We start from the raw sequence: 17,940 nt of genomic DNA on the forward strand, positions 1-17,940 counted from the left end.
CAGACCATGCACCATAAACTTCAAAAAGAAAGAGATGGTCTAGGAGTTGGGTTACATCTACTCGTGATTGACAGGTTTGTGCTAAAGTTAATTTGGAACCTTGCGATGTGTCTTCTGCTAGATAGAATTTTCAATCTCCTTATTTTCGATATATTTCATGAACTTGAAAAGATAAAGATGTATACATTATTATATATATTTTCTATGCCAAAGGACTATAAATTGGTTTTGCTAGCAAGAGTATACTTTAGTCACTTCCATTGTTTTTTATTTATTAGTTATTATTATCATTTTTTGGATAGGAAACAATGAAATTGCTCAAATGAAACAATACGAAAGATGTATCCACCCAAAGGGGTTACAAAAGATTTTTCCATTTTGCAAGGATAGTGTTTAAGCAGTAATTGCTAAAACAATTCATAATGTACACCAGAAAAAGAATAAAAGATTGCCGTATCTAAAATGTTCTGTGGTGTGCATGTATCTTGAAAAGTCCTTCTCACTCTATATTCCCCAGAGGACAGCCTTGATCAAAAAGGTCATAGAGTAGCTTTTGTGGACTTGAAAGGGTGATTGTACTGAACCAAATGGAGCCAATCTTTTGGCAAGAGCCGGCAGGACAATGCTCCATCCAAAGGCAAAGAGTATCGACCCAACCTTTTCTTGTGCAGGAGCCACAAATAAGGATCTGACAGAGTGATCCCCCCAATTTCTGGCAAAGACCACCGATTTGGAGAAGGAGATACCCGAGGACATCTTTTCTGTAGCCTGTCAAAAGTATTGTGGCAAGAGTGGCTGATTTCCCATAATCAAATCTTTGATTTTCTTGGGGCAAGGACTCTTTCCACTTTTTCACGTATATCTCTTTATCGATGTTTTGATACCCAGATACGAGGCTGTTGAGTAATGATTTTATAGAAAAGTTCCGGCTTCATCAAGCTTCCAAGTCCATTTGTCCCGACAGTCTGAACTGAATGGAGGGAATTTTATTGTGAGGGCAGCCCATTCCTCAATTTCTTCTTCCTTGAGATGCTGACTTAAAGTTCAATCCATGAGCAATTCGCCGAGTCCCATGCTTATGCCATAGAAATATTCTTTGCTCCAGATAATGCATACAGATGCGGAAAGGTCAGACGAATGATTGGTCTCCTTTCCAAATATCATTCCAAAATGAGGTGTTCTCCTATTTTCAACTTTGTTTTGAATGTTCTCATAGACAAGAGTGAGAATGGATATTCTTCCATGGGCTCTTAGTTGCTTTATAGAGGGAGGCGGCTTGTAAAGTGTTGAGAGCCACATTTGTCTTTAATCACCTTTCTCCATAGAGCATGCTGTTCAAGCTGAAATCTTCATGTCCACTTAGCCAACAGGGATCTGTTTCGTTGTAAATCAGTGATGCCCAGTCCACCTTCAGAGCAAAATGGAAGGAATTCAGTCAAACGATGTCAAAAATCAGACTGCAAGGAGGGAGGCAATAACTACATAATAGTCCAAAACAACCACTAATTAAATCTGAAAATTACTCTAAAATCATTGATGGAAAACTATAAGAGGATGATGAGCTTTGCAAGCAAATTTAAGACTTTGGCTTCTCCTTCTTCTCCTTGAAAAGAGCAAGAAGACACACACCAGACACCTTCATGAACTTGGATCAAACACCAGGAATATCTCTGGCCGCATATCCCTTACGACCGAATCCGACAATCAACACTTCATCATTTTCTTTAATGTAACTGAAACATCCGTGATTGGGTACGAATGTGGCAATCTTCTTTCCATTTTTGATAAGTTGAACCCTGGCACATTTTCTAATGGCAGAATTTGGCTGCTTAACGTCAATACCTATCTTTCCCAACACAATGTCTTTAGCATGAGATGACCTGAAAAATGGCTTCTTCCATTCATTGCCAAGGTGAGACTTCTTATAGGCCTTGTCAGCCCATCTTTGCCTTCTACGGTGGGACTTTAGCTTGCACCCAGCTCCCATATCCCTTGTCTTCCCCATGTTTGCAGAGAGAGCGGCTTTGGGAGGGCTTCGAAAATTTAGGACGAGGAGCTGCACCAAAACCCTAGTCTTCGCCCAGTCCACCTTCATTAATAGAATTTTTGACTTTTTCCCATATTTACATGGGAAAGTTCCTTTTGTCTGTTGCTTGACTGGAGGAAGTATTGAAAAATTTTCTCCATGGTTTCCACCACTATTGAAGATGCCAACGAGACCCAAATGGTATTGGCGAGAGTGAGACTTAGGCGATGCTGGTGATTGTGAAACTTAGATGAAGCCTACAATTGGCGAGCAAAGGTGAACAGTTGATGGCGAAGTTGATCCCCAAAGGTGAGACCGACAAATTGGATCTGATGAGTGCTGACGTTGGGACTCGTGAACACAATTGGAGAAACCCATAAACACCGAAAATGAAGAGAGGGGCGATGGGACCTACGAACACGATGAAAGAGAGCAACGATGGGACTTTGCAAACAAGATGATGAGGACATGCTTACAATGTCTAAAAATCGTTGGAGGCGTATGCCTTGAGGCGTGCCTTGAGGCATGCCTTGAGGCTAGGCGGCTTCTTCATGCCTCAAGGCATGCGAATCTGTTAAGAATAATGAGGCTTACGCCTCTGTCCATAAAGGCATACGCCTTTTTTAATAAGCACTGAGGGTTATGCGGACGACAACAACTTAATTGAATTTTCAAATACCAAATGCTTATTTAAAACCACACTAAACAACATTGAAAACCACACTAGACAACACTAAAAGACAAAGGTTAGTGGGCTAAACAGAATTAGTGGAGTTGGAACTTTTTCTTCAATTTTCACTTTCAGCCGGAAAATTCTACCAGTGGATTTGGCATCAAAGCATCCAAGTTTAGATTATTTTCCCTCCCTTTTTATCTTCATAGTTACTGTCCAATTTTAGAGAATTTTTTCCCCAACTTTTGAATTTTTTTATACTTACTTTTTCTAGACCACAAAGTTTTTATTTTACACATTTTTATGTATTCTTTATTTTCCCAAATAAAGATTTTTATTTAGAAGATCTTATAGTGATAATGATAATGATAATAATAAGATATTTTTCTCTCATGATTAATTTTCAGTATGTCAGGTAGTTTAAACAATATTATAATGTTAAGAACATATAAGATTCTATGTTTTATGATTTAATTATGATTCTTAATTTAAAATGAGGCTTACGCCTCACCTCTTCAAGAGAAAACACCTCGAGCCACCTTAAGCTTTTTAAAACATTCATGGCTGAAGCCCAAGAACGTCGATGATTTTGGTGGAGAGTGATTTCACCGGTGAGAATGGTGTCACTGGAGGTGGCGATGATGGTTGGCGGCTAGAGTTATGACGACTCTGATACCATGTTATTTTTGGAGAGAGATATTTCCTTATTCTAGAAAATGGCCCAATAATGGATAACTATAATGCAATAGAAATTCCAATAGAAAGGTTGACAAATGCTTTAAAGTCTTGGTTTGCCATTAACAGAAGTGAAAAGTGGGACGGAGTCTTTGAAATCCTTGGATAATATCTCTTGAGCTTGGTTCAAATTGAAATTTGGCTCCCTTTAATCTTGGTCGAGATTTTAAATGTTGAAGGTCGGAAAGGATTCAATGCATTTTCAAGACAGGTCACTTCATTGGTTAGGCCGTTTTGAGTTTGCTAGAGTCAAATCCTCCCCTTGGTGCTCTCTTCCCAATTTTTTATAGTCTATTCAATTCAAGTCATTAATTTAAAATGTAGTGCTTTATATTTTCTCTTTCTATCAGTCAGCCTATATTCTCTTGTTAAGTGTTTGCATTGTACTTGATTTCACTTCTGTTGGATACTTTTGTTTTGTCTCCATTATTGTATTTTGAGCATTAGTCTCAATTCATTACTTCAATGAAGAGGCTTGTTTCCGTTTCAAAAAAAAAAATAAAAAAAAAATCAGGGAATTACAAAAGTAAAGGATATCTAAAAATAATTAAGAGATAGAAAGACTAATGTTTTAGTCTAAATGCAACAATATTATGCACAAATCTACATACTAAGGTGCACATATATGAGAATTACAAATTTTTTTCTTCTGTTCAACGTTTTGTAAAATTGTTTGCTTAATTTTTATTAAATAGTCAATCGTAAATATTAACGTTGAATTTGGGAATCATTCCTTTCTTTTCTTTTTTTTCCTTATTAGTATTGGAGCTTATCATTGGGTTGATCGTGTCTCTTCATCCTTGCCTTTGTGGGGTCACAACAGGTAATGCCTTTAAATTTTAAATTGTTTAATTCTATATATACTTATTCACATTATCAAATCAGAATTCCCAATAAAATTTGAGAAAAGGAGACTGTTAGTTGCCACCTATTTTCCTTCCTGGTTAGACTTTTTTGGGTGTTCCAATTTGTCTTCCATTAACTTCTTATTGTGAGTTACTGCTAAAGTAGGTTTGTGAGAGTTTCCAGCTACTTTCTGTCGTGATTTTTTTTTTTCCTGAGCATGGATTTCAGCTCCTGACTTATTTCTTAGTTCCTCATTCTCCTTGATTGGTTTTTCTCTTTACAAGTGTGCCTCAACTAGCTTTCATTCTTACAACAAAATGCGGAGGATATTACTTCATTTTAATCTCACTGTCGATTTGAAGAACAAGACTCAGGAAAGTTGATTAGACATACTCGGATGTTTGGAAGTGAACTAGAATTGGAGTGTGTAAAAATCAACTAAAAATAGGAAAAAGGTTGGTATGCTCTCTCCTCTCTCATCCTTCCTCTGTCCTTTTCTCTGATCAGTAATCCCGAGCTCTTTCCGCACCTTCTTCCCTCTTTTCCAGCCACTTTCATCATACTTTCTATTCTTGCTTTTGTTTTGATTCATTATAGAGGTCAAAGGTTGCAATTCTTTTATGTTTGGCATGAGGACTCTGGATTTTCAGTGGAAGATTTCTAAAAAAGAAAACAGAAAGTAACCTTCAGCATGCAGTCGATATTATGGTTAGAAAGGAGATGCGTGATCTTTCTAAAGAGAAACCACAGGCATTCTTCTTTAAAAAGACTTTCCTGAAACAGGGAGTTGCACGATTAGCAAAATTTAGATCCAAGGCAGGTTGGTCTGCGGAAATAGCATTTTGGCCTTCTTCAGGAGGTAGATGGAATATTCATATTCCTGCAGGTGTGAATAATCAAGGATGACACTCTTTTGCTGAATTGATTAGTTCCAGTTTGAAGGATAGCTGCCCCCTCCTTCAATAGAGTCCTTTGCTTGAAGTTGATAATTCTACTATGGTTGATCTATATCTTCTAGAAGGCCCTATGCAACTAAATTGTGGAGAGGCAGCAAAGGTAAAAGAAAGATCAAGCCCCCCTCCCTTTCCAGTTTGGATTAGAAAAAAGAAAGAAAGAAAAGAAATGTTGGATTTAAATCTGAATTCTTTGATTGTGGTAACGAGATTAATGGAGTTCTATACATGGCCTGAAGTTAAAACCACCTTAGAAGATTTTTTCCCAAGGAAATGTTACAATTAATCCCTTCTGTGATGACAAAGCACTGATCAAGTTTCATATAGAGATTGATGAGGAGTTCTTGGAAGGTAAATGGTATGAATACGGTCGGATGCATCTGCAGCTTGGGCATTGGTCAAAACAAAGTTCATTCCATCCCAAAAGCTATCTCATGTTATGGTGGTTGGATTTCAGTTAAGAATCTTCCTTTACCATTTTGGAAGAATTCTGTTTTTGAAGCTATTGGGCAACATTTAGGTGGTTTAGTGGAGATCTCATCAAAAACACTAAATTGTTTGGAGTGTTCATCAGCCTACATTAAGATTGAAGAGAATATTTGTGGTTATATCCCAACCTCTTTGGATATTGAAGACTTATGCTTGGAAACGTGGCTATTGCTTTTCAATTTTATTCGGATGTCCCCAAAGGGACAAAGTGGCTATTATTTTTGAAAGTTCGGATCTTTGATCTCCCAAAACAATCAGCGGCTTGCAAAAGATGTTTTGGGGCAGAAGACTTTTCGAATTCCTTGGATAAAATCTGCATTAAAGAAGCAATGATGAATGAAGGATTCTTGGTCGACACACTAAAGGAGGGAATTAAAGTATCGGAAGGTATTCCAGAGGTCATTACTTCAGGGAAAGAAGGAATTTACTCGGATAACATGAGGAAGGTTGAAAAGACAAATTTGCCTGTTGATTACCATTCACAGCCATTTATTAATTCGGAGAGAAAATTTCAGCCCAGACAACGAGGAGAGAAATGATTCTTCTTATTGAAAATTCAATTCCAGGCCAAGAAGACAATTCGACTCTCTTAATTCCTAAAGACAACCCCAACTGCAATCTTGAAGGAGACAACTCAAAGGTTATGCCTGAAACAAAAAATCAAGATATTGCTTCAGAAGTTTAAAGGTCCCCCTCTAAAATCTGCTATGTTCTGCCTTCAGTTCAGGATCCGGATTTTCAAAACGAAATTGTAGAAGAGCTTGAGTTTGAGCAAGATTTCCATTACATTAATGAAGAGGCTTTGAGCCCCAAAAATCTGGTATGTTCATCACCTCGGACCTGTTTTCAAAAGTTCACACATACAATGGATTTCTTGGTGCACCACTCTCATAATCTAGATGATCTAGAAGATAAATGTGTTCGAGTACTCATTCCACAAGGTTCAAGACCTTCAAGAAAACGTCATTCCTCTCCAATAATCATTCAACACAATTTCAGGGTTCTAGGGTCAAAAGTTTCTTTCGTTCAAGGCTCCTTTCCTCAGGAGTATAAGAAGCCTTCTTCTCAAAGTCAGAAGACGAATCATATATTAGTATGAGTAGTGAAGATTCCGATCATGATGAGCCTGAAAATGTTGAAGATTCTTCTACTGATCAAATGGGGGAAGCATACAGAGCACTTTCTTTTCAGTAGTAACAAACTTTTGTAAGTGCTCCATAACTTTCTCCATCTCAAATTCCTTCCAAATTTTCCTCTTTAGTGACCGAGTGTGGTTTTCAATTGCAGGAAATAGCACCTCCTAAGGATGTGTCATAAGCATGAAGATCGTTACTTTGAACACGAGGGGACTTAATGACAAATCCAAATAGTCAGTTTTTAAGCATTTCTTACAAAATCAGCATCTTGATTTAGTTCTGATTCAAGAAACCAAGCGACCTATTGTTGATGTTCAATTTGTTAAATCCATATGGAGCTCTAATGACATCGGCTGGACATATGTGGAAGCAATCGACAAATCTGGAGGTATACTTACCATGTGGGATGGAAGCAAAGTTACGCCTCTGGTTCTTGAAAGGCGGTTATACACATTTTCTGTTAAGATCGTGACTCAATGCAAAATCACGTGCTGGGTGGCAAATGTGTATATGTTGCATCTGAATATAGGGAAAGAAGGCATCTTTGACTGGAACTTGTTTCAATTTCTAATTATTGCGAGGAAGCTTGGTGCATTAGAGGAGACTTCAACATAACAAGATGGAGTCATGAAAGATTCCCTATTGGAAGAACTACAAGAGGAATGAGAAAGTTCAATAATTTTATCCAATCTATAGGGTTATTAGAAACACCATTATCCAATGGAAACTTCACATGGTCAAGGGAGGGCACTTCGAAATCACACTCTCTTCTAGACAGATTCTTCATCAATAAAGATTGGGATGATTTGTTTGATAACTCAAGAGTCAATAGAAAAGCAAGGCTATTCTCGGACCACTTTCCCTTGCTCTTAGAGGCTGGAGCAGTCTCTTGGGATCCTTCCCCTTTTCGATTTTTCAATAGTTGGATGAGGATTAATGAGTGCTCGAAGGTCATCCAAAAGGTTTTGGCTCATGATCGATCAGACGGTTGGGCAGGCTTTACAATAAGTCTCAAGTTGCGCAAGGTGAAAGATAAAATTTAATCTTGGTTTGTGGACTATGAACTATAAAGGAAAAGAAAAGAGAGACTTATTATCTGAATTGGCTTTTTTTTATTCAAAAGCCGAGAGACGACCTTTCAAATGTTGAATTGGATATTAGACTTGCCATCAAGGGAGATCTTATGAATTGGTACCTTCTGGAGGAGTGGAACTTAATTCAAAAAAGCAAATTGAATTGGTTAAAATTGGGTGACGAAAATACTAGCTTTTTCCATAGATTTCTTTGAGCAAAGAAGAGGAAGAATATGATTACTGGATTAGTTTCAAGCAATGGGTCAATATTGCAATCTTATTGGGAGATTGAATCCGAAATCTTGAGCTATTTTGCTTCCTTGTATTTGAAAATTCTAGGTTCTCGGGCCATCCCTTCTGATATTTCTTGGAATCGTATGTCGGCTGTCAAAATTCAGCATTAATTTCCCCCTTTTGAAGTGAGGAGATCCTTCAAGCAATTAAATCTCTTGGCAAAAACAAAGCTCCCGGTCAGATGGATTTATAGTTGAGTTTTTCATTGAAGTTTGGCAGAATTTAAAGGCCGTCTTTCAGAAAATGTTTCAGGAATTTCACTCTAGTGGAAAGCTGAATGCTCACATCAAGAAGAACTTTATTTGCCTAATTCCCAAAAAGATTGACTCGTCACAAGTCAAAGACTTTAGACCTATAAGTCTAACTACCTCCACTTACAAGATTATTTCTAAAGTACTCGCTGAGAGGATTAAAAAGATAATCCCAAGCATTATCTCTAATACATAAAGTGCATTTGGAGGAAGACAAATTCTAGACCCCGTTCTAATTGCCAATGAAGCAGTTGAAGACTATTGAGCAAGTATGAAGAAGGGGTGGATTCTAAAGCTAGACCTTGAGAAGGCTTTTGACCGGGTTGATTGGAGTTTTCTAGAATGAATTCTTAATCTTTTGGGGTTTCATCCAAAATGGATAGAATGGATTAATGGGTATGTTCAAAACCCAAAATTCTCTGGCGTACATCAATGGAAGACGTAGAGGACGCATTCAAGCTTCAAGGGGAATTAGACAAGTTGATCCACTATCACCATTTCTTTTCCTCATCATTAGTGAAGTGCTCAGGATATTGGTAAATAGAGCTCATGACAGGGGACTGTATGAAGGGTTTGAAGGGTTTTTGGTTGGCAAAGACGACGTGCACTTATCAATTTTGCAATTCGCAGATGATACTCTTCTCGTTTGCAAGCACGATGAAGCCATGTTAGACATTCTTATTCAAACAATAAGTTTATTTGAATGGTGCTCCAGACAGCAAGTTAATTGGGAGAAGTCAGCATTATTTGGAGTCAATATTGATAAGAATTCTTTGATCTCTACTTCCACTAGGCTAAGTTGCAAAGTGGGCAAGTTTCCTTTCACTTCTCTCGGCCTACCTCTTGGTGGATACCCGAAACAACACTCTTTCTGGCAGCCTATTATTGATAAAGTTCACCTTAACCAAGATATAATTCAACTTAAACTTGATAGATGGAAAAGGTATAACTTGTCTAGAGGGGGTCGTTTAACCTTATGTAATGCAGTTTTGGCCAATCTTCCCACTTCCCACTTACTATATGTCTATATTTCAAATGCCTTCCTTGGTGATCTCAGAGTTGGAGAGAATTTTATGTAAGTTTTTTTGGGAAGGTCAAAAAGGCAGCAAGCTGAACCATCTGGGAAAGTGGGAGTTAGCTTCTAAATCTCTAATTGATGGTGGCCTAGGGATTGGTAATCTGAAAAATAGAAATACAACCTTGTTGTTCAAATGGAATTGGAAGTTTCTTAAGGAACAAGACTCTCTATGGTGCAAATTTGTTAAAAGTTGGAGTTGATCCACATCTTTGGCACACATCAGGCAAGCTTGTTTTAAGCCTGAGAAGTCCTTGGATCAGCATCTCAATAACATGGAGTAAATTTAGATCCCTTGAAAAGTTTAGGCTTGGTAATGGAAGGAATATTTTCTTTTGGACAGATTCATGGTGTACTAAAGTTCTTCTCAAGGACTGTTTTCCTAAGCTTTTCTGAACTGCTTCATCTCCAAAGGGTAGTGTTAATGATCATTGGGATGGGACCCAGATGTTCTTGGAACCTCTTACTTCGTAGGCAACTTAAGGAAGAGGAGATCGTTGAAGTTCAATAGCTGCTAAGTAGAGTTGAGGGTAGCAGAATTTCATCTTTATAGGACTCGAGATTGTGGTCTTTGGATGCATCAGGAAGGTACTCGGTGAAATCCTTGTCAAAATATTTGATTGCTTGTTCTCTGATTGATAAGGTGTGTTACAAAGCTCTTTGGAAATCAAAGAGTCCCAAAAGATTCAATATTTTGGTATGGATTCTTCTCTATGGTTCCCTTAATTGTTCATCCACTTTGCAACACAAGCTACAGAACAAATTTCTATCACCCTTGATCCGTCCTCTTTGCTTAGACAATGGAGAAGACATGCAACATTTATTATTTGATTGTTCCTTCTCAAGAAATTGCTGGTGAAAATTATTTGCTTGCTTCGGTGTGCAATGGGTTTTTGGGAACACAACTAGAGACAATATTCTCCATTTGTTGGTTGGTCCTTCTCTTACCTCTAGAGCTCAGATACTATGGTCAAATGCAATTAAAGCTTTGGTTTCTGAGATTTGGTTTGAACGTAACTAGAGAATTTTCCATGATAGTTCTAAAGATTGGCTTGACAGATGGGGTCCGCCCGCCTCTTAGCTTCTTCTTGGAGTTCGCAATCTAAGCTTTTGGAAGATTATTCCATTCAGGATATTTGTCTTAATTGGAATGCTTTTATCTTTTTTTATGTAATCAAGCAATTTAGTACTTTTGTATCCTCTTAATCCTTGTATCTTGTCATCGTATTGGAAATAGTGAGGGTGCTATGGGGGTGTCAACATAGTTGAGATGTCTGGGTGCGCCCCTGATCCTCAGATTTTGATTGTCTTGGTTTGCTATTTTGTCTCATTGTAATTTGAGCCTATTGGTCTTTTCATTATATCAATAAAAAAAAATCTATTCTAATTTGAAAAAAAAAAAAATACTCGGATGTTTGATGATTTTTACCACTATGATTTTTTGATAAGAATAGCTTTCATTGAGAAAAAAATGAACGAATATACGAGAACACAAAAGCCAAGCCCACGAAAAGGGGGAATCCCTCTACAAGAAGGGACTCTAGTCATACAAAATCATGACTATAGAATAATTACAAAAAACCTTCGAAATCGAAGCCCAATGTGAAACATAAAAACGAACAAGAGACTGAATTTTTCTAGCATCCCTCTCAACCCCCTGAACACCCTACTATTCCTTTCACCCCGCAACTCTAATAGCACAAATGCTTGCAAGCTAGAGAAAACGATCTTTCTCTCCAAACGGTGGATTAAGGATGAACTCCTCGAACATATCCCTAACATCTTTGTAACGAGCACACATCATACTAAACGTTTGGAAAAAAGAGTCCCAGACAAAGCTCGCAAACTCACATTGCCAAAGAATATGATCTAAGTCTTCCTTTACCTTCCAACAAAGAATACAACAAGAAGGCCCAACCAGTGATGACATCTTCCTAACAAGTCTATCCAACATACTAATACGACTGTGAAGAACGTGCCAAGTGAAAAAATCTCATATTTCTAGGAATCTTAATCCTCCACAGCGACGAAAAGACTGACCCACCCAAAAGAAAAGGATCAACCAAACATTGGAAGAAAGACTTACATGAGAACCCTTCCAAAGGATTAGGGCTCCAAACTCTCAAATCTCTCCTCCCAAGACGAAAAGGGTGACTCTCAAGAAGAGAAAGGAGAACAACTACATTCTGTCGTTTACCTATCGGAAAGTGCACCACGAAACCCGAAGGAAAACGAACAAAAGCTCCCTATCCACACAAGAAAATTAGCCACAAAATGATTTTTAAAAGAAGTCAAATGATTTTGCACAAAAAAAAAAAATTAAATAAATAAAGAAAGACAAATGATACAACTGCAGAAATAACTCACAAAGATGTCTCTCCCCCAACCTATTGATCTTCCCCAAAATATGTCTTTCTCCCATCCCCCACCGCACACTGGATCCAAAGAACAAAAAGCAGGGGGCTCTTTCGAGATATCTTTCTAAAGATTCCGATAGGTGTCTTTAATCCCTTTAGCCAATCACTCGAAAGGATTGGGGCCATGTTTACTAACAATAATCCTACGAGAGAATTGGGCTCAGAGGAAAAGCGCCACAACCATTTGGCTAAAATGGCTTTATTACGAATCCTAAGGTTCCCAATTGCTAAACGCCCCCAATGAAACCGGTTTTTCGATAACCTCCCATCTTATTAGGTGCAAGCCTTTTCCTTTTCCTTCATCAATCCCCTTCCAAAGGAAATCACGCAGCAGTCTCTCCGAAAGCTTACACACTTCATCCGGAGCTCTAAAGAGAGAAGAAATAAATCAAAATACTACAACCCACTTTAGAAAAGAAACCCTTTTTCCAAGAGGCTAACCTACTATGAACTTTGTCCATCACGGGATCCCACAGAGAAACATACTTCAGATTATTCCTGAGAGAAAGGCCTAGGTAAGAAGAAGGAAGGCTCCCAACCTTATCCGCCTCACTATTGATACCTGTTGAAAATAGAGGGTTTTAGCCCTAAGGGCATTTTAGTAATTTAGCTTTGCCCTGGTTTGTACTAGGTTTCCCGCCAGTCTATTTATATCAGTGTATTCTCTTGTATGAATTATTAGAAAATAATAAAAAGTTCTCTGTATTGTGGTTTTTTCTCCCTGTTCTAGGATTTTCCATGTAAACGTTGTGTGCTCTTTTCTTCTTTTACTTTCATCAATACCCAAGACACAACAGTACTTTGATTAGTCCCTTTCACAAGGTTTACTAAAATCATCTCTCTTTCTATTAAAGAACAGATTAGACATCCTAATCTAGGGCATCCCAGTCTTTCTTTCTTAAATACTTATTTTTAAATCAAATTTTCTAGTTAAGGGCGTAATCTCCCTTTCCTTGTCAGAGAATGACTTATCTCCCTGGCCTATAAATTTTGTAGGGCCCTTTTCTTTTCAATGACGTGATGGTTTCTCACTATTAAGGGAAAAAAAAAAAGGAAAACTCTTCCCCCTAATGCTTCATGTAGATATCATCAATAATAAAAGAAAATTAAACCACACCACATCCAAGCCAATGATAATTTTTTTCTCTTGTGCATACATTCGTGACAATCATCCAAACAGAAAACGTGTTTCAACTATGTACAACTGTATTCCTTGTGTTATGACAATTGTAGATATTTACTCTCTGTAGGAAAGGCTTTTCTCTTGCAAATGTGCTAGAAGCTGCTGTAGAAGAGGTTAGAAAGCTTTTGCTGGTTCATCCGAGTATTGTTATTGCTTCAAAAGCAACCATTTTTGGGAATAGATCTTCTGACATAGTTAGACGGTAAGTTTAAGGTCGAAAGGGACTTGTTTTCTCCTCTGTGAAACAAAAAATTGAGTAACATAGTCTTAACCCTTAAGGAATTATGTTTCTTGTACTTTACTGCCTGGTTCAACTGCTATACTTTACAATTGGTGATGTGTGCCTAGTCTTAACCGTTTCATATTTGAGATATGAATGCTCGCCCTGATCCATATACTTGCATACACATGGTCAAGTACTCTGACAACTTGTTACAATTCTCTAAAACTATTATGCTTAAAATTGCTTGAAGACTTGCTTTGCAAATTTGGAGATCTAAGATATGAATCTACGTACCACCAATTCTTTTGTAATTCTTGTCCATTTTTTGGTTGCTTCATTTTGATTCTCCTTTATTGGATAGGAAACCACTACCTTCACCGTTTCTTCCATCAAGAATAAAGAGAATGATGTTATGGTAGGCGTGACCTTGATTTTCAAATTGATCAACTTTCGAGGCATTGATATAAAATGAGAACTGTAAGTTTCAGTTTAAATGTTCTAGCTGCTAAGAGCTTTAGAGAGGCGAAATAGCATAACCAACCATTTGAACAAGCCGAACCAAAATGAACAAATTGTGAAGCAGAGGATTTTAGGACTTTTTAATCCTAACAAAACAAAAATCTAAAAAATATCTTCCATTGCAATAGACCACAGAATCTTTAATAGCCAAGGAAAGACCAACGAGTAACTGGAAAATATATTCCAAGTCTCTATATTGAAGATAATCCACTCAACAAGAGAAAATCCGAGATCTCTCAAGACCAACGTCTAATATAGAAGAACTATTTGGCTACCACTTCCAAACTTGAAACTGCTAAAGAATTCACTTGTTGCCCCAATTTTGAGATATTAAGTCAAGGGCAGTATTGACTTCGGTGAAGTTGCTGATGAAGATGATTAGAAACTCCTTTGATGAACTCCTCTGCGATATTAAGCCAAGGGTGCGTGAGGTGTTGAAAATTGCCCTCTGTTGCCTCGATTTGTCTTTGATTTCAATTTTCAGCCCTTCTGTGTGATCAGATTTGACAAAACTCGGTTGTGAGAATATTTGGACAAGTTGGTTTTTCTCATTGTTTCAATTTTGTTTTTTTAAGGTTTAGTTATATTTTCTGATTTTTTTTTGCAGTTCAGTTCTAATTTGGTCTATTGCTACTTGTCATTTGTGTAGCTTGTTGTTTCGTGCTACTTACAACTTGTTTCTGTGGTTATCTTGGTCATAATCGGCTTGGATTCGAATTTATTTTGTGAAATGATTAGAGTTATTTCATTGGAGTTCATATTGGATTTTCAGAAATTGGGTAGCCGTATGATTTTGTAATTTTGATTAGATTTTGTTTTTTCACATCCGTTATTAACTTATGGCCGGACAAGAACGTGTGGTGATGGCTAATATGGTTATTCAAGAAGCCATTCTTAGTTCGTAGTTGAGTTTGCTAAATTTCAACAATACCAGAAATCATCAAAAACATCTTCATCATTTGCACGTATCCCTACTACAACCATTGCAATCAGGTAACATGAATCATTGTCTTCTTTCGTCCTCTACCCAGTGAGTCATAAACTATGATGCTAGCTCCTATGATGAGTAATCCCAACTTATTTACCACCATTTTGTCATCTACATTCCTTCTAAGTGTTACCTTAGCAGATGGATCAAAATATTATGTTCTTAGATCGGGTAGAGTAAATCTCACTCTATCTCTTTCTTTGTCATATGTCCTACATTTGCCTCAATTTCTACATTTTTCACATTAGAGTGAAGTCACCATCAACAATACGGATTTTTTCATTGCAATACAAAGGAGAGTATGATTCAAATAACTGAGAAGAACTGGTCCTGTGATCAGAGACTCTAGAATCTATAATCCACGAAGATGAATGAGACAAGAGAGAGCTTGAAGACAATTACTTGATTGTGTCAAGGAAACACTAACACTACCAGATGATGAATTAGTCTTTAGCAGTTTTAGAATTTGATCAAGTTGCTTTTCATTGAATGGGCTAGAGTCAACCAAATTGGCATTAGAAGTATGCTGGTTGGAATTCCTCTTACCTTGCTTAGAACTTTTTCAATTCACAGGTTTTCCATGAAATTTTCAAAACATTTCACATAGGTTTGTTGCAGTAGTTACACTAGACATGAGACTTTTCATGTGTCTTGTTTGATTAATCAGAAGCTTTTATTGTAGTATTTTCAATCACGATCGCAGAGCTTTTAATTGAATAAGTAGTCTCTTTGCCAATCTTAACATTATTGCGACTTTCTTCCTTGGAAACTTAAAAGAAACATCATTTACAGTTGGAAGAGTGGTTTTCGAATTACCTGCCTTGAACCTCATCAAACTTAACATTCAGGTGAACAAAATATTTGTAAATACGTCCATATTCCACAATTTTCCTATAGTGCTTTTGATCTCTTTTGACTTCCATTCATATGTATCAAAGAGGTCAAGTTCTTGCCAAATCCTTTTTAAGAAGTTTAAGTATTGTGTAATTGAGTTACCTCCATGTCGTATGCCACTTAATTTATGTTTAACTCAAACACTTGTGATTGGTTTTCCAAATCGAAATGCATATGAGTTACACTATCCCATAATTCCTTGATAGTAGAGTAATACATATAGTTACAACTAATGTCTTCTACCATGGAATTTATGAGCCAAGTCATAATCATGGAATTTTCAGCATCCCACCCAACAAATGAAGGGTCATTGTGTCTGGTGTGGTTTTTCTCCAGTAATGTAATCAATATTTCCTTGTCAATGAACATATACTTGTACGCTTTGGGACCAATGGAGAAAATCATCCCTATTAAGTCAAATGGTGGTTATTTGGATAGTAGGACTGTTGGATTGGATTTGGTTATCTAAGACTTTAGCAATAGATAACTTATTTCAACACTATTGCTGAAGATACAGAGAATCAGATCCAAAAACAATAAACAATGGATAAAGAACAGATAGTTGCAGCCAAACACAAGAATCAAAAGCCCTCCTTCAAGGTCGGCTATGTTCTGACAGAAACGTAAGAAAAAAAGGCAAAAATTTGGCAGCCTTCGACTACTTATAATATGTATTTATATTGTAATTATGATTAGTTGTCCTTTATTGTAATTTTATCTCTCATAAATTAGGGTTTCTTAGTTGCCTATATATATATATGTATCTTCAGCCTGATTACATAATAAGATTATTATTCTCTCTAAAAGTATTGAGAACATGGGATCAGAGCAGTCTAGAGTTTATAATATTCGTTCGATGGGTACGTTAGGGTTTATGCTTCTCACAAGGTTAGGGTTTGAGTTGCGTCATCAAGTTTGAGTGCCCGTTTGTCTACACCACCAATCCCAGGAGAAGGACTGTCACCGTCTGCCCCAGTCTGCCATCGTCAGTTATCGGGAACGGCCGTGCGTGAGGTTCACGCATCACCATAAAGAATTTCCTCCATCGCCATGCACTGGCGCGTGGGACCACCGTTCCACGTTCCGTTAGTTGGGTTCTTCTCGATTAATCTTTTTTAATTATTTTGTGCTTTTGGTTCCATTGAAATCTACTCGGTTGTGAGTTATTTGGAAAAAATACCCTTTTGTGCTTGGGGTTTGTTGTTTTGTTTCAATTTGGAGCTGTTTTGCTCTTTGGTTCACCTTTGATTTCGATTTTAATTTGCCCTTTCCACTCGTGAGATCTACAAACTATTTGTTAGCTCATAATGGATGAAGTGAAGCATATAGTAGTATCTAATGTAATTTTCCTAGCAACGAAGATAACTAAACACAAGTTAAATGGATCTAATTACTATGATAGTGTTGGGCAATTCAATTTTATTTGCTTAGTACAGATATGGATTGCCATCTAACTGAGGAGCCACCAAAAGATGATACGAAAAACGCTTGGCTTCGTGATGACGCTCGACTTTATCTTTAGATTAAGAATTCTATTGAAAGTGAGGTTGTTGGTTTGGTAGATCAATGTGATTCTATGAAGGAACTCTTAAAACTCTTAGAATTTCTATACTCTGAAAAAGAACACGTTCATCGAATGCTTGATATCTGTATGCAATTTTTTCAAGCTGAATAGAATGCAGAATCTATTACAAGTTACTTTATGAGACTTAAGAAGATAGCTGCTGAACTTGCTTTACTATTGCCATTTAGGCCCGATGTCAAAGTTCAACAAGCTCAGAGAGAAAAGATGGCTGTTATAATATTTTTGAATGGACTTTTACCTGAGTTTAGAATGGCTAAAACACAAATTCTTTCTGATTCTGAAATTCCGTCATTAGAGGAAGACTTCAGTCGTGGTTTTCGTATTGAGAGTTCTCAATATGGTTTGCCTGTTTCTCAACCTAATAGTGCTCTTATGAATAAGAATAATAATAACTCCCAGGGTACTTTAGGGATGACTAACAATTTTCATAAGCCTAGTTATGATAATTGAAGATTAGATTCTCAAGAGATTGTCACTATTGTCGTAAGCCAGGACATCTGAAACGTGATTGTCGAAAGTTTTTGTATAAGACTCAACGATCTCAACATGCTTAGATAGCTTCCACCAATGATATGGCTGA

At 37.2% G+C, this 17,940-nt stretch overlaps 1 protein-coding gene and 1 pseudogene across 5 annotated transcripts in view; one reads left to right on the forward strand and one right to left on the reverse strand.

Moving 5' to 3' along the window:
* Nucleotides 1-17,940, forward strand: part of XRCC2 (homolog of X-ray repair cross complementing 2 (XRCC2)) — a 38,096-nt gene that overhangs the window by 12,124 nt on the left and 8,032 nt on the right. Inside the window, exons 4-7 of one of the 4 annotated variants that reach the window (XM_039035912.2) lie at nt 4-74; nt 4,195-4,257; nt 13,219-13,353; nt 13,736-13,789. In XM_039035912.2, coding sequence (XP_038891840.2) covers nt 4-74; nt 4,195-4,257; nt 13,219-13,353; nt 13,736-13,789 — 323 coding nt within the window. The remainder of the gene's footprint in view (nt 1-3; nt 75-4,194; nt 4,258-13,218; nt 13,354-13,735; nt 13,790-17,940) is intronic. The other 3 variants (XM_039035913.2, XM_039035914.2, XM_039035915.2) reach the window with 3 other exon arrangements.
* Nucleotides 343-4,013, reverse strand: LOC120081213 (small ribosomal subunit protein uS12 pseudogene; annotated as a pseudogene). The gene has a single exon (XR_016530602.1). The product of XR_016530602.1 is annotated as a small ribosomal subunit protein uS12 pseudogene (transcript).

The sequence above is a fragment of the Benincasa hispida genome, chromosome 7 (genome assembly GCF_027475165.1).
Source record: "Benincasa hispida cultivar pf3 chromosome 7, pf3_genome.v1.1, whole genome shotgun sequence".
Classification (NCBI taxonomy): domain Eukaryota; kingdom Viridiplantae; phylum Streptophyta; class Magnoliopsida; order Cucurbitales; family Cucurbitaceae; genus Benincasa; species Benincasa hispida.